At 35.5% G+C, this 23,473-nt stretch overlaps 1 protein-coding gene across 1 annotated transcript in view; it reads left to right on the forward strand.

Annotated features, from left to right (window-relative positions):
- UIMC1 (ubiquitin interaction motif containing 1) overlaps positions 1 to 18,429 on the forward strand; it is a 48,918-nt gene extending 30,489 nt beyond the window's left edge. The window contains exons 7-14 of the mRNA XM_072401034.1: positions 1,765 to 1,853; positions 2,271 to 2,347; positions 8,054 to 8,216; positions 8,337 to 8,415; positions 12,904 to 13,027; positions 13,504 to 13,567; positions 16,614 to 16,650; positions 17,108 to 18,429. Coding sequence (XP_072257135.1) covers positions 1,765 to 1,853; positions 2,271 to 2,347; positions 8,054 to 8,216; positions 8,337 to 8,415; positions 12,904 to 13,027; positions 13,504 to 13,567; positions 16,614 to 16,650; positions 17,108 to 17,303 — 829 coding nt within the window. The 3' untranslated portion in view covers positions 17,304 to 18,429. The remainder of the gene's footprint in view (positions 1 to 1,764; positions 1,854 to 2,270; positions 2,348 to 8,053; positions 8,217 to 8,336; positions 8,416 to 12,903; positions 13,028 to 13,503; positions 13,568 to 16,613; positions 16,651 to 17,107) is intronic.
- Positions 18,430 to 23,473: the final 5,044 nt, after the last annotated feature.

The following is a 23,473-nucleotide window of genomic DNA, read 5'->3' on the forward strand; positions in this document are numbered from 1 at the left end:
AAATTGCCCACATTTGCCTTATTTTTGTTCGACACGTACAAAGCGTCTGTAAATAGTAAGATTTCTTGACTGAAATGCATTTTCCTTGAGGCAGAGAGCTTAAATGCATTGATATATACAAGGCCTTAAAGACCTATAAAAGATATGTTTATATTGACTTCATTATAAATGGCTCCCAAAATCTAGGTATCATCAGTATTCAAGTACATTGGTTATATTACCTCTGGAGTTTGTCTGGCCTTGATATATTGTGTGTATAATGTAACCACTGACATTTTATTACATAATATTTCATTAGGATGCTACCAATATGGATGGTCTTTGTTTCTTTTGGTGTAATGATAAAAACAGATTGCATGGTGGGAAGTAAAAGGTAATTGAAAAGTGCAGTGTTCTGCTTTAAATTCATTAATGATGCATTCTGGCTCACAGAGTCTTGCATTGTGTCACCTGATGTGCTCCCATCTCTGTTACTCTTACATGGTGTTTCTATTTATTTTCTTATTCAACAAGCGTGAGCTGGGAGGCAGAAGCAGCCTCTGTGGACTCTGTTTCACCACCTGGATATTTTATTATAAATCCTAGCTGTCTGCTAAGTGTTTGTTGTATGGCTGGTCACAATAAATCTCACTGGTACACTTGAGCAGACTTGCTAAAAGGCTAGAGCAGGAAGCCTGAGCAACAACTTGTACATCTCAGGCAGGTCTGCTGTAAAAAAAATAAAAAAATAAAATGTATTGTGTGTATGTATGTATGCATATATATGTGTGTGTGTGTGAATATAATATGTATATTTCGCATATAATTACCTAGATTTATAGGTACATAGAAATACTTCACCTTTAAAATGCCATTTGATTATGCTTTCACACATATCTATGGTTACTATGATCTGTCCACAGCACATTGGTTCTATACATATCGAAAAAAGTTTCCTGAAACAAACTAGTCCTGCTGTTTTTTTTTTTTTTTTTTTGTTTTTTGTTTTTTTTGTTTTTGTACACCAAAAGCTTTTTCCTAGTTTATCTATTTTGCTATATTGGTGCAATTGCTTTCTGATTGTAGATGTATGGACTTTGACACCAACTGTTGTTGTTTGTATTGATGTTGAGGTTCTTCTATAAGCATCAAACTGTTATACAAAAGATCTGGCAGTACTAAAATGAATGCCTCACAACCATTTTTGAAAATAGGTATACCAATATAAAGCTCACAAATACAAAAATTCAAAAGCATATATCTATGTGGGGTCCTTTGCATATTGCAAATGCATTCACAAAATGTGGCTCTAAAACCATACAAAAAAAAACCCAATCCCAATCACTCAATTTTTTTCAAGTTCTTTAATGAGGGCAACTGATTGGAAAGTAAAATAATTATAGATTGGGATAAACAAATTATTGTATACAAAGGTAGGTGGCCTAATTAAGTATTGGTTTAATAGTTTCATTTAATATTTTATAAATAATTTTTTTACTATTTTGTTGTCATTTTTGTAAAAGTGGCTTAAAATGTAGCCAATATCAGGTTTCCCTATGTACACTTCATAAAAATATTTCCACTGAAATTGTCTAAATTGAAATTGAGTTAAATTGAAACTAAAATTGCAACTGTACATTGCAGAAAAAAAAAGCTTTGACAAATTATTTCTTTCCGTAACAACCAATTTTTTTAATGCAAATGTGCAGATTTTATACTTTATCTAAAACTACATAGTAAAATGCTGTTGCAGAGAGTAAGTTCATTTTTTTTTTACATTTGTAGTCCTACCTCACCAGCTAATGCGAGGGATGAAAGCTGTCTGAATTCAGAACTTTCCATTGGGAATATCCACCAAGAAAACCTCTGTCCAGGTATCATGTTTACTACATTTTTACTACATTTTTAGATAACTGTATGTTTTTAGCTATGTTTTCACATCAGGCCACTAAATGTAAACTAGAGGCTATGCAATAAAGTCTATTATATATTGTGTATAACTAATTAAACATTTCAGAAACCTATTAGCACTGAATGTATGTAGATTGAAGTTGTGCAGAATTATATTTTCTAGCACTGAGACACTACATATATCGAGACAAACTTTGGGTACTTGCAAAGCATTTAAAAAAAAAAAATACTAAATTGCTGTTAGATATATTGAAACATGGCATCCTTTAACTGGGTTGTCTATTACAGTAAATATTATATTAGATTGGTTTGCAGTTCATCCTATAGATCTCATCTAATAGATGGTCTGTTGTTTTAAACATATTTACTTTACCCTGCAGAGACACAACCTAGTTTAGAAATTCAGGATAACGATCAAGAGAACCAACCAGATTTAACAGAGACATGTTCATCACAGGTAAGTGATAGTCGTAGTCAATGGTATGTCCGGTCTCAGTGAACATAATGCACCCGTTAAAGGACCATCCCTTTCAAAAATGGGTATATTACTTATAGGTGAAGCATGGTGTGCTAAGTCAGCCACTTGCCTTCATGAATATTATAGAAAAATCCCAACCATGGAATCTCCCTGCCATAGTCTCATAACCTGTCCCATGGGAGTTTTTGGGTGTCCTTGGCCACCTTTGCTTGTCCCAGCACCTCCTCCATATAAAAGCGAAATTAAACTGGAAAAAAAAAAGTTTCCTGTATTGGGTCTCTCATAGTCCCGGTGCAGAGAAAGTACCGGACGACGTCATCTTCTTTGGCCTTCTGCATTTTTTTCCCCATATTGAAGAAAAGACTCCTTCTGCGCATGCTCAAGATCGAGGAGCCAAGTACCCTCCCAGGATGCATGACCTACGTATCTCATGATGCTCTGCGCTCCCTATCTGTCTTGATTGCGGCAGGTTAAAACCCCTCCCCCCAAAAAAGAAGGTCATTTCTACCTTATGTACCTTATGTCTACCCTTTTATGTAAGGCAAAAATTTTAGTTTTAGGTCCAGGGAGGTAACGTATAAACTTACCCTTAATTAACAAAGTTACTGTTTTGCCTGTACCTCAGCTTTGGGATGAGCTTCTTTTCTCCTAGCATGCACATTCATTATGTATCATATGTTGGGGAAAAGATTTTTCTATTTAGGCTGATAATGTAGTCAGCTTGAAAGAATATCACAATTCCTATTTCTTAAGAGAACATGCATATGGACTTGGAAAACATGTGTGTCATGTGGAAGGCTCAAGGGTATAGAGAACTACTATTCTTTTGTAAGTGGTCTCTTGTGGGATATGGCTGCAGGAGGAACAGGGAATGCTACATTCATCTACAAATACACCAGATAGGAGACTAGATTAATACAGACAAAATACTGTGGTGTTACTCTTACTCTAGCCATCTGTACAGAGCTGTCAGCTACCTGAACTGGGATCTTAAAAACATACTAATCTTTTGACTGGAGTTTGCTTGGTACTTGGCCACCTGGACTAGCCTGTGCTTTACTAACAAGTCATACAAATTCATTTATGTTTATACAGTAGTCACCAGTGAAACATCTGTTTAATACACAGTCATCTGCACTGTAAACCTTTCCCCAAATTAGTTGTCTGTAAAAGATTTTTTTTCTACACACTAGTCACTTTGTTGTAATTCGATTCAAAATGAACACCGGCTTCTATTGCTAACCGCTTAAAATTGCTGGTTATCATATGAGCTTAGTAGCTTCAGGCATGACGTAATTTTGATCAGTTTTAAGTTATATGTACGTAGGTGTATTTGTGTTTCAGGTCAGTACCTGTAGTCAGTATTTAGGCCATAACAGAACTACGTAGTGGTTGGCCTATCAGCATTTTGGAGTTTTGGATGTTGCAGTGGCAACCTACCTGTACATATTTTCTAGGTTTACATTTGACAAAGGGCAGATGTATTTTCCTTTTTTTATTTATTTATTTATTTTTTTACTGTAGCCACTTTAACCTCAGTGTACATTATGCTGAGTGATGCAAACTAGGAATACACACACAAAGCAAAGATGTAGTGTTGCAAAAATATGTCAAAGTATTTCATAATATTGTGATTGTGTAATGGTTACCTAGGCTGTGTATTTTATACAGCAGTATGCTATGAATATGTATGTTAAGGAGATCTGCATTTTTAATTGGTGCAATTACTTTAATATTTCTTGTACAGCCTGTCTCCAGCACTTCCCCTTTTGTCTTTTACACCACTCTTGTTATGTCAGTTATTTTCTTTACTTTGCCCTATTTTTCCCATAACTTTATAGCCTACAATGTTGTCATTGTTTTCATCTAAATACCACATTTACCTGTAACAGGCCAGCAATTTGGTACATGTACATTACTTGAAGTCAGACAGAAAGACTGATGTAAAGGGACAGGCACATTGGTCCATTCGAGTATTTCGACTTCTGTATTCCATTCTTTGTGTTATGTTTTGACTGTGATGGCTGAAGTTTTGGAGAGAAAGCAATAGTACAGAGCAATAAATTGTTACAGACAGGCAGAAGAAACATTGAAGAGAGGTGTGGAAAACAGAGCAAGGAGGTCACTTCAGTAAACACATATTTTCCCAGCTAGTGTCAAAACTGTCACAGCCGACTGTCAAAAAATAGGGCTGCAAGTGTCATTAATGCATATACAAAATCCTCTGCTAAGTGACGGGCAACCTGGTTTTCACTAGATGGGCAACAGATCACTGCACCTCCTTATGTAATATATGCATAGTAGGCATTAAGGCTGTTGTTTTTATCAATTTGGTTTAAGTCTTTTGTATGGCTGTGGAAGGCATACTTACACAAAGTATAGAAACAATGATGCACAAATACCATTATAGAGGCAAAAAAAATATTTAAAATATTTATTTTTGAAGTGATAGAATTGATTGCAGTGATAGTTGGAGCAAAGTTGCCCTTCTTTTTAAGCTGAATAAGTCAGATATTGTTGTTTTTTAAAATATTTTTTATCTTTTTGTGTTTCCATGGTGACCACATTCTTTAAGGTCTGTACAATAAAGCCAAACTACTTCACTGACTGAACTGTAGTTATTAGGCACACATTTACAAGTATGTCATATTCTGAGAAAAGACACTGTCCAGGATTTTTGGTATTTGTTACTGTCATCACAACAGTCAGAAAAAATAATGACAAAAACCTAAAAGTATATTCACTTTTGTGCATTATTACAGGTATAAATGGATAACATAATGGCATTTCACTCGCACTCCCAAAAAGTGAGAACTTTTTAGTGAGAAGAATGACCGTATACATAAATAGGTACCTTTTTTATCGTAACCATGTGGTTCCATTTAAGAAAAAGGTTAATACTGAAACTGATGTGTCTGTTTATTTTCCTTTATTTTTCAGGCTGTTGCTTTTGGCAATGTTGCTGCATATTTTTTTCAGACACTGCATGCCATGTCCAGGGACTGTTTGGGGCAAATTATTGTGATTTAAATTGTCTGAATAACAAAACAAAGAATAATGTGTTGAATGGTTTGTTGTATTATAATTTAGAGCAGGGTGGATGATAGACATGAGGCTTTACTCTTACACTCTACGTAAAGAGGAAGTAAACTCAAAAGTGCCCAAAACAAAAATCCATCTGCCATCTTTTTCTCTTCTTGCGGGTACAAGTTTGGGTGACGTAGTTTGAAAAAAAAAAAAAAAACCTTGCCAATCTCACTGCCCATGACTGAGATCGACAATTGTTTCCCTTTTTTTAACAAAAAGGCTCCTTCTGTGCATGCCTGAAATGCTCAGGTATGCGCAAAAGGAGCACTACAGACCCTCCTCGGATGTGTGACATAGGTATCTCCGGAGGCTTTGCGCTCCTATTCATTCACCTAGGCGATCGAGAATTAAGCACCTCTTTTTTTTTTTTTTTTTTTTTTTTTTTTTTTTTTTTGATTGGTTGTTGCACTTGTTGTTTGTCTACCTTTTTATGTGAAGTGAAATTTCTGAGTTTAGGTACGCTTTAGGAAGCAGCAACTACCAGCATTTATTGTTTTTCCACCTTCGTTCTAATTGCGGCAGTTTCCAAGCTGAAAATCAAATTACAGCAGATCCAGCAGTGTTAGAGACACCTTAGAAGGATGAGAACTTAGTGCTGTGAAGGAGGGAGCAAATGCTTCTCACATTGCAGTTGTGAAAAAAGGTGTCTGCTTTCTTCCCCAGTCTTCTGGGCATCAGAGAAGACCCTCTCAAGTGCTTTCTTGTGCCTTTACAAGACATATTGTTTTTTTATTCGACTTAGCTGAGATGTACAACAAGATGTCCTGATCTGCATACTTAAGTACCAGCAGACATTTTAGAATGTCAATACAGTTTTAGTGAATTTTTTAAAGAACTATATCCTGTATCTAATACTAGGTATTTACATTTTTACTTGCAGTGTCTTTCCCTTCCATAAACTGTTTTTATCAACTTAGAAAATGCTTATGAACATGATGTCAAATTTGTCTATTCAGATCCTTGGCACAGCTCCCCACTCCTGCCCTCTTCTTTACTCCTGTCTAAATGCTCTCTTTGCTCTCCAACTCCTCCACACCTCCCTACATAATCTTTTATGGAGCAAAGGAAAATACTATAGAGCAGCCAATCTCAAAACATTTTAACTTGGAGGAACCCTTAAAAAGAACTTCCTAGGTCTTCAGGGAACCTCTGCTATAAATAATATATCCACAACTCACAATACATTGGCTTGGCAAAAATGCCTTATACATTGCTGGTCATTGGGAAGAATGTCACTCTTACAGATAACCAGATTATTGATGTCAGTGGGAACTGACCTGAGAGGCAAAAGCTGCTCATTACTGTAGGAATCCTAATTGAGAAACACTGCTAAAGAGTGTCTGGCTAGGTTGCTGACATCACATTGAAGAATGTAGCGCCCAAAAATAGCCTTTGGGCTTTTGGATTTCTATGATCGAGGCTTCTATAGGTTAAAAAAAAAGCATAAAATGTGTTAAATGTATATATAATGTTATTGGAATAAAGCTAAGGAAGTTAACTTACTAGATTTCGATACTGCAGGAGCTGATATTGCCATTCCACCCCGTATTTAAAGATCAGCTCTGAAGATGCTGCAGCAAATTGCAATACCATGACAATGGCAGGACAATTTCCAAAACTCACAGAAATGTATGCCGAACTGAAAGTGTACCACACATACTCAAATATAAACTAATTCAAATATAAACTGAGGTACTTCTTTTACCTGAAAAAACAGCACAAAATGCAGTTATTACATGCTAACATACAAAACTGTAACCAATAGAATAGCCTATGGATTGGATGTTTATGAATACATCCATGGTGTGTTGTTGTTAAAATATTTATTTTAAAAGGGAAAAATTAAAATCAAATGGGCTTAGCCTGTATATATTCTCTCCTCTTTTTTACAGGGTAAAGTATTTTGTACTTTAGAGTTTATAATATTAAGTAATTTGCTGTTAAATTATATTTAGTGTATGATTGTTGACCACCAGTAGATGGCGCTTTGTCTATGTAAAATGTTAAAAACCGTTTCTTTTTGACATCTCTAATCTTTCAAACCAGAGACGAACGTAGTTCCAGTATATGCCAACTGGTGTCACCAGGGTTTAAACCAAGATTTAAACAGACTTTAAGATTTAAACATCACATGTATTAACCATAAAGAGATAATGGACTGCAGTATTCTGCAGAATGGTTAACCCTTAAGCAAGCAACATGCCTATTGGATAAATTCACCCCATACTAGTCAGGTAAACCTGTACCAAGGATGAAGGCTGCCATTGTAGATCTATCCATATGGAAATGGTACTTTTCTGGTTGTTATGCCAATCCAAAAGCTCCAGCACTCTGTGTTACTTCTCAGAACACTATTGTTGCTCCATGACTTGTATCACATTTTGATATTTTAAACAGGTTCCTCAGCTTTCTAATGAGTAGATTGGAATTATTCCAGGCCAAACAAACACACCTGCTTTTAACCACACCACAATACATAGATATGAATATGATATCTGGCTCTCTCTTTTGGCTAAAAAATAAAAATTACAAAGTAGGCTACTTTAAAGCAATGGCAAAGCACAAAAATGTGCTTTTTTATTTTTTTTATGATTGCAGGTTTGCTGTTTGAATGACACTCCGACCGAGTTGATGGCATGTGGGGAGTCAATGATTCCTTCTGATGTAGAATGTCCAATGTGTGGTTGCAAGTTCTCCCAGAACCAGATTGAGCAACATGCTGCATATTGTGATGGGGCCAAAGATGAGCCACAAATGGCAGGTTGGTATAATTTTATGAAAATAATATAATATGTATTATGATTGTATTTTATGGTTATTACAGCTATACCGAGAAAGCACTGTTAACATGCACAATGTATTACTTTTTCACTATACACAGTTTTGAGACCAAGAAACAGACGATCAAGGCACACACACAATGGGTCACGTGACTATGCTGCATCCTCAGAATCTGGCAAGTAAGTAGGTAGGCTACCATTTTGTAATTGTACTAAAAAGAACAGTATGATTTTATTACAAGAGAAAGTTGATTTAATTATTTTTTGTGATGACAAGTGCTTGACCCCATCAGATGGTCACCATCATGCTATGATGTGTTGTAGCAGTGACAGCAGTCATTTGCTGGTTGGGCTGTTTGATGGTACTACATTTGTCAGCAATAATAATAATGCCTGGCAGCATGTTAATTTTAATTTTCCCAAGATTTGATGTCTCTCTCGAGTATACCAAGAAATATTGAAGTTTTTGAACTGCTTGATACTTTTAAATATACATAACCACAATACTACTCATAATTTAATTATGAACGTAAGTGTATTTGTTGTCCATAAATGCTACTTATAAATATGCATTTTTATAATGAAATGCAATTTGCAAATAGTTATATTCTAAGAATACTTAGTGTAGAATAAATTAAGTACATTGATGTTAGAGCTTGAAGCAATATCCTGCACATTTGCAAGAACAATATATAATAAATACCCTTTAAAATATTTATCTTCGGACTCTGGGGAAGGTGTAGCAAAGAAATCCAATTTATACTGTTAATATATTAGAACAAAATACAAATGATTGCGTTGTTTATAGAGACTGACAGTCTGAGCGTTCTAAACCAGATAACAATCAATAAATTCATTTTCTATTTGTTAAGGTGCCTTAGGCTAGGTCTGGCTCTGAGTTTGGGAATGCAGGTGGTGCTCACATAGGGTTACTGGTGGGTTTTGTTCCAAAGGGATATCCTACCAGTAATCAAGGAATCCTTGTTACATACAACTGTTCCTTTCAGATGGCTCTTCAATTATTCTTTTCTGATTGGGTGCCCAATATTCTTCTTGGTTCTTTAACCACCTGGGCGTTTCACTGATGTCTGGATTTCTGTACCAAAAGCGGTACACTGTTTTTCATGAAATTTTTTTTTTTTTTAAATTGTAGACCGGTAACTTACAGAAATATGTCCGAACAAGGTTCTAGTAGATATCCTGAATATAATAAAGTTTGAAACACACAATCATGTAAAAAAAAAATTAACTTTAATTATAAAATTAAATAAGAAACACAAAAATCAGCTTAAACAAGAATGCATAAATAATTAAAAAATACTGAAAATGCAATAATTCTAAATCGGGGGACCGATAGTAGCAAGTTTTCTTACCCCGAACCAGGCGCGGGCTAACCGCCCAGTTGGTTAAGTATTCCAAGTCCTATTGATTCATAAGGCAATTGGGAATACAATGTATACAGATACAGACAGTTTGCTCTGAACAGACAAGGTTACAGTGTCTATCTATATAATGGTCTTAAGACATATGGTTAGTAATGGGCCCCTTATTTCTTATGACATCCCTGAAATCACTTTTTCCAGCATTTACACAGTTACATTCACTCAAACTTTTATCATATTGATATGAGATTGTTTATGTGTTAAGTCAGTAAACATTGTTTGACACAAGTTCATAATCACACTTTTTTGAAAGAATTTGCTCACAAATGGTCAAGGTGAAAGGAAGAATTTGTTGTTGAAGCTGTTACAGTCTACTATTCTGACTGTTGTTTCTTTGAATCGGAAGGCTTTATTGGGAGGTCTTCTGTATGACAAATAGTTCATACAACTAGAAAAGTTATACTTGCTGTAAGCTTTTAGAAAAGCTAATTGCTATTTCAGGGCAATCAACTTAGTGGTCCTTTAACATTCGTTAGGCCTTGATCTCCACATTCTACAGAAATATCTCTTATGTGGAACTTATCAAGGTTGGAGCCTTTAAGATAATGATCCCATAACTCTTGTAAGAAAACAGTTTTTCATTTGAAAACACAGGTGTCCCTAATTCACCCAGCATGACAAGCCTCATATGTGCTCACTCTTCTTGCTGTGTTCTGTTAATATACTGTTATGGCAGTCTCAAGGATTTTAATATACTTTTCTCCCTGATGCTGACAGGGATACAGATAATATACACAAAGACACACGTGGTTCACTCTGCTTGTCAGCTTAATTTGCCTCAATGTATATATTGTGACAAATCTTCCACTTTCACTGCACAGCATTGTTAAAATTTAGATTCCATGGATTTTTCTTTTTTTGCTGTCAGATATCCTTTAGCACAACTTCTATGATGTTTTACCTGCAAGAGATTTCTAGATCCCTTGTCATTCACACACATCAGGTTCAAATGCACTATGTTCAGGGACTGACACCTATTTAAAGCCTAGAATTCTGCAGTTTCTAATGGCATTTCCTCACCATTGTGATGATGCCCTTTCTGTGCTTTCCTTTTTCTGTGAATACTGCTAAATGCTATGCTCTCCATCTTTTAGCACCTGAAACATGTAAGTATATTTGCTATATGCAAAGTAGTGGTTCCTGATTTACCACCCAGTGCATGACCCTCCAACTCTTAGTCTAATTTGTAATATGAAGTAAATATAGAAATAACATACTAGTGGTAATTAAATGTCTGATGACTTTTAATGCATAACTGCATACAATATGCTGGTTTAATTGCTTTAAATATAAATTTTAAATGGCAGTGGAATATTTTCTGGAGATATTTTTTTCCTTGTGTGGGGGGAGTATTTTTTTCCTTGTGTGCAGCTGGTAATAGGTTTTACATGCAGATTCAAAATCCTAAAGTATTTTTCTCAGTCATCCATCTACATCAAAGGACATTTGGACTTAGGTGGGAAGATCTTTGCTGTTTTAGCAAGTTACTTAGGCTGAAGAATAACAGGATGGTAGCGAAGCTAATACTGCATACTAATAATGGATCTTAATTCTGAGCGCTCCCCCTGATTTCTATTATAATCTCATTTTGTCATGAAAGGACAAAATTTTATGGACTGTGGCTCATGAATTAACTTTCATATAATAATTATTTAGGAAATAACTCTTGGCTGTTTATTATTCATAAATGTTAATAATGGCTATACAATTTATAGACTTGGTAGAGAAGGGATGTATGTTAAAGCATTAGAACTGAACTATTCCAGCTCTTTCAAATTAGTTTTTAATGCATCGTTCCTCTAAGAAAGATCTTTTCTACAAATAAAGATTTTACACCAAAATCTTAAAAACGTGCTCCTGACCTGGCCTCAAATGCTTTTAGGGTAGCAACAGTGTAGCGGTGTATTGTTGGGCCAATAAAAAATACTTATTTGTACAGTTTTGCAATGCATGAACATTTACCTTTTGTGTCCTTCGCAAAAAGATGAAAATACCCACAAATACCCATTGCTTCTGCTAGAAATGTAGTGAGCTGCTATCTTCCTGAGCACTTTTTCTGTCATAATACCACCCCAGCATTATCAACTGTGTGGGCTACTAAACATCTTTCTTAAAAACTCTGTGTCATTTTCATGGTGTTTTTCAGTCCAGCAGAAAGTAGAAGATAATTTTTCTCAATCATCCAGGATGTCAAAGGATGTTTTTGTATTCTGCAGTGCAGCAAAGGGAAACTCTACAGGGCTGACAAATGCTTGAAATTTTAGCATAACAGAGACAGTGAGTGGGAAATAGGAAGTTAGGTGCAAACTTGTTTTTTTAGCAGTTCATAGGGTATTCATTTTGTACTTGCAGCAGTTTAAAGAGAAAATAAAAAATTCTAATCTGTTGGTTTTAAAATAAATCTATCCATTCCAGTGGGGGACCCCCTTGGGTCAAAATGCAGTCTTTTTTTTATAGAGCCTCAACTATGTTTAAAGAGGAAGTAAACTATAAAAAAAACAAACAAAAAATAAAAACTGTACCCTTACTTTCGCAGATCTATTGATCCCCCTGGAGGTTACCCCGATCGGGCCTCAAGTTATTCTGGAATCCAACCCTGTCCTGGTGCCACCATCTTTGTTCCTTATCTTCCTTCTTCTGCCTACATTACCTGATCTCCCACTGTGCATGCGTGAGATCAGCATTTTTCTTCCCCATTGAAGAAAAAGCTCCTGCACATGCCTGAGATTGGGAAGCCACAAAACGAGCACCCAGAAGCCTCCTGTGATTCATGACGTATGTATCCCAGGAGGCTCTGCACTCCCATTCTGTCTTTAAAGGGACTTTTTTTATAACCCCCCCCCCCCTCAAAAAAAAGAACTTAATTTGTTAATTTTTATTACCTTATATAAAAGGGTTGTCTACCCTTTTATGTATGATAAAAATGTTAGTTTAGGTCTGCTTTAGGTTGAGAATAAGCAGGGCCTGGCGCTAGGTACCCTCCACAACATTTAGCTGTCAAATGCTAAAGATTCTAGTGTCCACTGGAGTTCCGTCATTAGACATTTGAATAATGGCTTAATTGCAGTTTGGACAGGAGATGAATATCTTTGCAGACTAGGTCTGGGGTCCACAAGGACAAGGACTTGCTGGCACCATGTCACATGCAAGTTTAGACATGCAAGTTGTCTAATGCTGATGTGTAAACTTTGTGTACTGATCTTTTCCAATCTCTCTTCCTGGGTAGGCTTGAAAATTGCTATCTGTGTAAATCACTAGTTCCAATAAAAGATTATCAAACACATGTGGACAGATGTCTGCAATTTGCATCACTGGAGACCCAGGAAACCTCAAGGCTGAAGAGCTCTAAGGTAAGTGTGTGTATGCTAGTGATAAGCAAAATGTAACTTCACACATGAAAAAAACTTTTAAATAAAATAAAGGGACTTAATATGACAAGTTTAGCCAGAGTGGATTTTAGTGGATCCAATCGTTCAGCAGACCTCTCAATGCTTCTGAATGTCTGAACTACTGAATTTAGATAATTGAATTCATTTTTTATTCCCAAGCTTAACTAATACATCTGCAGTAATTCATGAGAGACTTTGCCTTTTCTTTCCTAACTCTACCTATCATACTACAGTCCAATGGATTAAACTTGACAGACATCACACTGCAACTACATCAGCATAATGATGTAGAGAATTTGCAGCAGCAGTGTGTTTTATGCCTGAAACCAATATGGTTTTGGTGTAATTTTGTTTGATTTAGGCACTATGTCTGCACATTTGTCTGGTATTATGAGCGTTACCTGATTTTGACAGCTATGTCCACACTTCTCTTGCAGGAAAGAGCAGAACAGGAAGGCGGACTCTTAAGCATGTTGGAGCAGTCAGAGTCAATCTCAGCAGGTATAACATGAAGTAGGAGAGTTGGTGCATGGTGATTTGAAATAAAATTATGAATGTCCGTTCCACAAATGGTTGGAAGATTTATTTAATTTGCAAATAGATTTTTCCTATGGAAAAAAAATATATTTACATACATGTGTATGTATCCTGTTGAATAATGCATGTAATCTAACACATGCTAGATCATGTACATTATTCTTTAGCTGTTACATTTAACCAGTGAATTTAATGTATTCATTAAAATGTATTGGAAGTGCAGTTAACTGTTTTTAATTTCATTGACACTGTTTGTGTCAGGATGCAATCTACTATTTATTTAACATACCTTGATTTTTACATTTGTATGACCAGTCCCAGATTTATTGACAGATTTCCAGTATTTATATAGTGCATGGCTTTGAAGGAGTGATTGCCAACCTTTTCGGACCGGCAGACTACCGGCTCCGGACTGCGCATGCGCGGCGAGCCAGGTGTCACTCAGAGGGGAAGAAACAACCCGCCTACTTCTCTGAGCCTGGGATACGTACAGTGGATGTGGTCAACAGCTCTGGGCGGTGTGTCCCCCCAGTGGGGTCCTTCTCCTGATTGGCCCGGGCCATGGACCTCTGGTTGGCGACCGCTGCATTAGAGTATACATAGAACCTCTTTGCAACAATGGAGCTTGCAGTCTAAAGTCTTTAATTGAGTCAAACAAGTACAGGATCACTTGGGTCAGTTTGATTAAAAGTTATTTAACCCACCAATACATTTTTGATACTTCTTTAAGCTTTGGAAATTCAGGAGAATCAGCAAACTGTATTCAGATAGGGTTCCAAGACCAGAATGCCTACATGCTTTTTTTTTTTTTTTTTTTTTTTTTCAAATTGTTATGTTACCACAATAGAATAATTTTAAAGCCATATCATAATCTTCAATCACAGACAACACATCAGTTCTGACTACAAGCACAATTGCCATATAAAATATGTGAAGTGCAGTTTAGTAATCATAACTTTAGATTTAGTGGATTGTTAATATTAGTAGAAAAAAACCTTCCTAGATCTTTAAATTATCTGGGCTACAAGCATCTTTCCAAATATTACTAGTTTTTTTGTACTCATAAGGGTTTATTACACCTCCGTTCCTTACTCAGACTTTTGCTGTACCCCATCATTGTTTTTATGGACATATCTGTGTTATACAAACAATTAAAAGAGAAGCAAATTTCTGATGTACTCTGCAAAAATAGCTGCCGAGGTGCAAATATATTAAAATAGTTTTTAAAATCCTAACACTGTTAAACTCATTTTGCAGATATCTATAAGGATTCTATTTAATAAAATAAAGAGGTCTGCTCACACTCTTTGGACTCAAATGACCCACTCCTAGTTGTTCAAAAACACACCTAAATTGAAAAAAAATTAAAAAAAAATTATATTTGTCCTATTACCCAGTCAAGTACAAAAATATTGCATTGCGCTGGATTTTTTCCTAGGCTGAGGAGAGGACAAATGTAAGTGTGATTCTAACTTTTTCTGATTTTTTTTTTGACCATTTTTCCTCTACTAAAATTAGATAATTTAAGAAGATTACCCAAAGAGTGTGAGTTTCTAATTGATTAAAGCTTAAACAATAAAAAAAAGAAAAACTATAGCTTCCTTCATTTGAACAAAAAAAAAGCTATTCATTCTAAGTAACTATAGGAACGCACATTAATTCACCCTTCTTGATGAATATAAAATGTTTTCCCACTGTATAGCAAGTGTATTGAAGGCAGTGACAGCAAGGATTAGTAGACAACTGAGTGGTAACTTGTATGAAAGGTCAAAAAAATTATAAACAATGTGAAAGAAAAAAAAAAATTGCTTCAAGCCAATTCATTGTACCAGGGGTCCTGAACATAAGCCATCCAGTGATAAGTGTGGTAATAATATGCTACAAATTGTTAAGACTAATCTTCCTGTAAGCAAGTTTTATTTACAAAATTGAAGATTAAAACGTTGAATAGAAATATGGATTATTTAATGTAAATAATAAATAAATGGCTATTCTATTCTTCTATTCCTACAAGAAAGATGAGAACAAATGCATCAGTCCACCAGGGAATGTACTAAAAAATAATGAAAACACATTCTGGAGTGCTGAGCATTGTAATGGATGTTTAAGATGACTGGGTTTTCTTTCTTCCCCCTTGAGACCTTTAATTTTGTTGTTCATTTTAGTATGAATCAGACACTGTCATTTTGTGCCACTTGTGTTGTTTTTCTAGACCCTTGACCACAAGACTGTAGTAGAACCTCACTCATTACTAGCTATATAATTTCCCCAGTGAATGCTTGTTAATAAAAATCATTTTCACAGACTTTTTCTCCATTATATTGAGGGGAAACAAGGACATAGCAGAGTTAGCCACTGTCATTGTTAGAAAAACTATATTTTGAAAGCTGCTTGCCTGTATTATTCAGTTGTCACAGAGAAAAATGATGAGATGAAATATAATAGGGGCAGCTTCGTACCGGACAGCCATCATGAGCAACTTATCTCAAAATTAATTTCCAAATTTGCAGTGTAGAAAACTGGTCCAATCATGTAAATAAGATTATTGACAGCTTAAAGGAAAAAATCAGTCAAGCACTGTGAGTTGGGGGCTAGATAATTAAAATATAAATTTTATATTATTTATTCAACACAGTCCAGAAGGTGAAGCTTTCACACAACATTTCTGTTTCTTCATAATCTCAAGATTATGGAGATATAATTCCACTTATAAAGGCAGATTTACTAATGGCTTTGAGAATGTCCCTACAAGTTGTATCCAGTCATGTTAAAAAAATCCTTTTTTCCTGTATTATATCATCTGCTGTGATTGAATAATTCATTAAATATTCAAATCTAATTATTCTCAAATCCTCTAGTAATTTAGTCTCATAACAAAATAAGGGCAGTACTGTTGGAATGGAAATGCTGTCAGCAATAGTATGACAGCACTGTGTCAGCAAATGTAACTAAAATTTTCAATGGTTAGTTACTTCACAAATATGTAAATCATTTTCCCTATTTTTTGTAGATGAAAATCATCGTGTATTAGACTTCCCAGGTATGAGGTAAGTAGGGAGTTATATTTTAAGGCATTTCTTTCTTTTTCTTTCATAGAAAGTCAATTTAATCAATAGATTTTATCCTTTGCATGTTTAACTGATTTGATAGGGTCTGTACTGTCCATAATTCCAATAATTTGGGTATGCCTACCCTAAATTTTAAGAACCCAATACCAGCAGCAAGTATATTTACTAAAACTAATAAATACCACTTTTCCTAGTCAAGCTTGTTCTATACTACAAAAAGTAGTCAAGTAGTCAGTCTTATTCTACTTGTAGTATGAAGGAAAAAAGCTATAGCAATTCCATTGATGTGGGCAGTAAGTGTTCTTTAGTGCCAAATTAAAACTCCAGTTTTTTCTTAACTTGTGATCTTATCTTTTCAGGCTTCTCTTGTTGTCATATCTTTTCTGACCTTATTTCATATGTAAGTAACATTTCTGCCTTTTTCATTTTTTTTCAGCCCTCCTAGAGAAGAGCATGATGATAATTTCAGTCCAGGTCAACTGTCCATTAATGACTCGCCTATAAGGTCATTTGTGTCCATCTCAGAGGCCACAGATTGTCTGGTAGATTTCAAGAAGCAGTTTAGCCGTCCACCTAAACATCAACCAAACAAAAAAGGATTCAAGCACAGAGGGAAGAGAAGAAGAATGTGACTTTGGGAGGCTAAATCAAAGTTCACCTGTCTTTTTGTAGCAAATGATATGGGGTTGAAGTAATAGAAGTTTTTTTTGGCTGGCTGTCCAATACCAGTTCTAAAAAGTGACATATAGGCCAGGATTTTTATATAAACAAAGTAATTTTCTAACTCTTTGTAAATTATACATTACCTAACAAATTGCTGTCAGATAGAAAATTAGTAAAAAAAAAGTGTGTGAATCCTGGTCATTGAGAACTAGAGTTGGATGTATTGAGTACAATTACATAATTTAATTACACTTTATCTACTCTAAAGCCCAGCTACAACCACAACATTCTTGTTTTCAGTAGAGTGGGACCAATAAAGAAAACCTGTTTGGAAGCTGCCATTGTTAAAAATTTGCCTGCTTGTTCCCAATTTCTATTTTTAATTTTTTACTGACCCAGATCAAGACTTCAGATTAGACAATTGCAGTTTAATTTTAGCTTTTGATCTACATACTACTTTTGCCATTGCTTCAGAAAATTTTGAAGCCTCTGGTTCGACATGACATTTTCTCAGTACAGGTTTGCTTTAACTTTAACTCTATCACTATTTACCATATTTCCCTTTGCATACACTGCCTAACTATTCAGAATCATAAAGTGATTTATTTTTTTATGTGATGCAATGGGCCTGGTTTATTAAACCTCTCCAGGGCTGGAGAAGATACACTTTCATCAGTGAATCAGTGAATCGGTGAAATGGATTTCTTACAAGTAATGTTTTCAATCTTGGACCACAGCTATTCCAGCTTTGCTGGATCACCCAGGTTCACTGATGAAAGTGTATCTTCTCCAGCCCTGAAGAGCTTTAATAAATCTGGCCCAATGTGTGATCAGAAATGCAAGGAAATTCCATTACCACATTTGTGATCTGTATATATCATACCTATCTGTACAAGGAAATGATTTCCTTCTCTTTGTGTATATTTAAAAATGTTTTTGTTTTTGTTGGGGAACATGTATAAGAAAGATGTGGGCTTCCAGCCCTTCCCACGTTCAAGTATTATGCTTTTTTTTGTAATATTCCTTGATATGTATATATGTAATATATAGTGCTATTTTATTTTCATGAATATAAAACAGAAATTTATATTGTCACATGAATTCTTACATTTATTATGATGTACAGAAATCAGTAAAATACTATTAAACACTGAGTTATTAGGAATACTGTGAAAAGAAAAAGAGAAAAGAAGGGAAAAAAGAGGGCTGGGAAATATTGGAGTACAGTCTCTCAAAAGACAGAGTAGTGCCGAGCCTAGGCCAAAGCCAAATTACTACAAACAAAACAGAAATATTTTATTGAAAACATCTTATCCTAAAAATACATATATGTGCACCTATTACATAAAATCAATTATAAAAAATTGGACACAAACTCAAGAAGAGTGGTAGTTGATACTCATGCCCGACACGTTTCGCCCTAACTGTGCTCCATAAGGGGAGTAATGAGTGATAGTGTATGAGCTAAAGGGATTAAATGAACATTTGGATATCAATTAGTCATAGTGATATGCAATTAATAAATTAGTGCTGTTACATTCCAAAAAACGTATATACCTATTAGATGATTGATTGAAAAAATACCTGTTTTCAAGATATTTTGGACTGGAATAACATATGGTACCCTTTCCATCAACACATATATAGAATCAAATACCAAGTGTACCAGTCTAACAGAGACAGTTTTTGGGGAAATGGATGTTTCCAAATAAATATATATAGTATATACAATAGTAAGAGTGATAGCCTCAATGTTATATAGGTAACCACTGAACTAAAGAGGGGGAGGGAGGGAAAGAAAACAAAATAATTATAAGTATATACAATAGTAAGAGTGATAGCCTCAATGTTATATAGGTAACCACTGAACTAAAGAGGGGGAGGGAGGGAAAGAAAACAAAATAATTATAATTGATATACTAGAATGTGAAAGTTAATTCTTAAAATATAAAAATGCATAGATTAATTGCTAATAAATGATAAAGATAAGAATTCCTACCTATTAGATAGGTGGATAGATGGATTCCAAGTAAGGAGAAACTCTATGGGCCTGATTTATTAAAGCTCTCCAAGGCTGGAAAGGATATACTTTTCACAGTAAAGCTGGGTGATCCAGCAAACCTGGAACGGATTTCTTAAAATCATTTTCTATTAGCAAACCTTTTTAATACTGGACTAGATCCATTCCAGATTTTATGGATCACCCAGCTTCACTAATGAAAGTGTATTCCATCCAGCCTTTTAGAGATTTAATAAATCAGGGCCTATGTGAGAGCATATTCCCCCATGAATGTGCAAGATCAATTATCTTCCAGGTGAGTATCCAATATCAGTAGTTAAGAGATAATCCCATTGAGAGCTACAGCAAATTTAGTATTAAAAACAGTATCTGGTTAGTTCCTGAGAAAATCATCACATGCAAGCCTCAACTGAGTTCCATATATAAAGTACTACAAAGATAGTGATATTTACTAGAAGCATCTAACATGATGGATACTGACAGTAGCAGGAGAAAACACCCTCCTACCATAACTCAATCCGAAAGGAAAAACCTTTTACTTCCACATCCCTTAAACAGAGGAGAGAAACAAAATAAATTGTTAATTGGTACTCACTGGGGCCCTCGTGTACAACTGCCCACGCGTGCACCGGAAATACCACCACTTAAACAAGAAACCCACTGGCTTCGAATGAAAACTTTATGGGGTTTTAATCATTCTTCAGCACGTCTTCTCCTCCAAAAATAAATAGAGGACGTGATGCATCAAATGCCGGAAATGCATCACTAACGTCTGTACGTTGGCGGAAGTGTTAGTAAGCTAATCATTGGTCCACTTATCCTCCTATGACCGGAGGGGAGAGAGGGATTGATTAACCCCTGTGTGAATTCACCAGGTGCCATGATGGGAGAAAAAACTCCCTTTTTCACCGGGTGCTCGGTAACCAGGACCTAGTGACCTAAACAAGGGAGTATTCCACCAAGAGTCCCTATTTGGCACCCTGGTGTATGTGGCACACATAGTAACTGTGCCCCCCATCCCTCGCAACTCACACAAGGAGGCAAAAATACTAAAATTAACACTTATAGGAAAATGAAATTGAATAGGAAAACACTTATAGGAAAATGAAATTGTGTGGGCCAAAGGTGATCATACTGTGATGTATGATATGTCTCCTATAGAAATATGAATTTACATATCAATTACAGTGGAAACCAACATTTCCTTACATGGAAAGTACAGATTATTAAATGTACCATAACCAAATATAAAAATATCAAAATGTAATTTTTTTTAAATATAAATTTTTTGAGTGTCATTCTTTTTTTATCATTGTTATACATATATAGACATAATCGATCTCAAAACACCGAAAATTATTTCTGTTGGAATTAGAGAAAATTATAAATCAAAAACTGTATAAGGGGGTCAGTATGGGTTAAAGGTAAGTAAAGGGTAAAATATGAAGATATAAAAGTAAGAAAACAATGACAACTGCCTGTGTTTGGAAATAAAAACTACTTGTATCTTGATATGTGTAGTATAAATCCATCTAGATTCTGCTTTCAATAGAGCCTTATCGAAGTCGCCCCCTCTGGGGTTGGGAGAAACCCTTTCCATTGCTAAACAGGATATACAACGAGTGTCGAAATTGTGTTGGGTCCCCACATGGAGACTGGTTGGCATAGTCATTTTACCTGTATTTATGGAATAGAGGTGCTCGTAAATACGTTTTTGAAACTCCCTCTTAGTTTTTCCGATATAGAATTTACCACACTTTCATGATATCAAATATATACCAACTGTAGTACAATCAATTTTGTAGTGAATATGATGCCATTGTCCATTTGGGAGGAAGAACCTCATCTGTTCGTTCAACCATGGACAGTGGGAAAATTGGCCACATCTTGTAGTGCCTGCAGTGTATGTCAGGTTATCGGAGCTCAGTGAAAAAAAAGCTTTATGTAAATTAGGTGTTACGTTGTCTGTCGATGGTCCAATACCTGTCTGTAACTTACCAATATCCTGGGTTACCAATCTGACAAAGGTGGCAACATGAGGATAGGCTGAGAGTATAGGAAAATAAGTAAATTTTTGGCATCTCACCGGTATAGTCGATCTTGACTTTAACATTGTGTCTGAGTCTTCCATTTCCTCCAATTCGTTTTCCTCTAATAACTGGCATATTGTCTTAAGATTTTTAAAATCTTGTATATTGAAGCTACTAAATTATTGAGGTACTGAAAACACATTTGTAGAGAAAGATTTATCAAACATAATCTTAAGTATCAATCATCTTGCAAATAAATTAATGTTTTTTATACATTTAAATTTGTCTGTTTCATCTATCGTTAGACTGTAGGAGGAAAAGTTAATGATTTCCATATCTCGATTTAAATAAACATTTTCCAGAGGTAGATGTCCATGGGGCCTCGTTTCTGCAATTGGGAAGGAAGGGGTGGGGCGTGTAACTCTAAAAAAAGATTGTGTAGTTTTTGGAATGGCTCCTGATAAATGAGAAAAAGCCTGTAGAGTGGGTAAAGGTAATGTGGGGGAACCTAAAACGGGAAGGAAGGGTAGCGGAGGATGATGAGGGGATGACATGTGGTGGTGGTGGTGGTGGTGAAAACATAGCTTGTTGTTGTGAACGGTGAGGAGGGGGAATGGACTCTTGAGGTGAGTGGGAAAACATCAATTCTGATAAAAATGAAGGTGAGGTGAGGATGGATGGTCTCCTTTTGAACTTGGCCAGTTGGGTGGGACTGGGATCACCAGCTACCCTTTTTGTACCTTGGTGTAGATTGGAGACTGATATGTTGTTAGTAAGGTGTTGGTAAAGGTGTGCGGGGTCAGGTATTTGCATCGGTAATTGATTAAATACACTGGTTTGTGAAAGGTCAAGGCCACTATGTGTAGTGGAGTGTGGTTTGGATGTGAGTGAGGTGGGTTGAGTGGAGAAAGGGGGTTTCGAAGTGCCAGAAGTCTTTGCAGCACCTAAATGTGTCTGGGATGAAGGAGGAGGGTGAGGGGCTGAGTGATCATTGGGGAAGGGAGGGTGGAATGACCATTTATATGCTTGTTTTTTTGTGAAGGCCCACTTGTCCTTTTAAAATTTCATTTCTTTTTTGTTATAAAGATCCAAATTAAATCTTTCAAGGTGTAGTTTTAAAGAACTATATCTTTCCTTAAAGGGGTCTGAGTTAATGATGGTGATATTCTGAGTGTACATATTTGTACTTCCTGGTTGAGTGAAATCAATTCGGTCCTATAATTATTAATTAGAATTGACATAAGGTTCTCTGTACATGTATTAAGGGCCTATTCCCATTCATTCTTTAATTTCCCTGGATTTTTAGTAGTTTGAAATATCTGGATATGTAGGCCTAAGGGATTACATTTCTCCACTATGTTCTTATCCAAGAATGTAGTATGCCAGTATAAAACTGACTTCCTTTCAAACAACTGTTTAAACTATTGTTTTTGAGATTTACTACGTTGGTCATCAAATTTAGAGGATTGACAATTATCTTCAATGTGTGACATAAAATTGTCCCAATTGGAATCAAGAATATCCATAATGGGAAAATGAGATTCTCAAAATACTAAGGAATTTTTCCAAAAAAGATTTTTTTTTAATATTCTTATAATGAATTCCCTAATGTGCAAGAATAAGGGTTTAATGAGAATACACCCTGAATAATCTAGCACTGAGTTATTAGGAATACCGTGAAAGGAAAAAGGGAGAAGATAGGGGAAAAAAGAGGGCTGGGAAATAAAGGGGGGAAAAGGAAGAAGAAAGAGAATGACAGAAGGAAGCGGAGGGAGCACAAAGGAATATTGGAATACAGTCCCTCAAATGACAAAGTAGTGCCGAGCCTAGGCCAAAGCCAAATTACTACAAACAAAAGAGAGAACAGAAAAGAGGCTCTTTTTGGGGCACCATGTTCAATTTATTAAAAGATATATATTTTATTGAAAACATCTTATCATTCTAAAAATACATATATGGTATTTATGCACCTATTACATAAAATCAATTATAAAATAATTGTACACAAACTCAAGAAGAGTGGTAGTTGATACACTCATGACCGACGCGTTTCGCCCTTACTGGGCTTTATCAGGGGAGTAATGAGTGA

The sequence above is a fragment of the Pyxicephalus adspersus genome, chromosome 2 (genome assembly GCF_032062135.1).
Source record: "Pyxicephalus adspersus chromosome 2, UCB_Pads_2.0, whole genome shotgun sequence".
NCBI classification, from domain to species: Eukaryota; Metazoa; Chordata; class Amphibia; order Anura; family Pyxicephalidae; genus Pyxicephalus; species Pyxicephalus adspersus.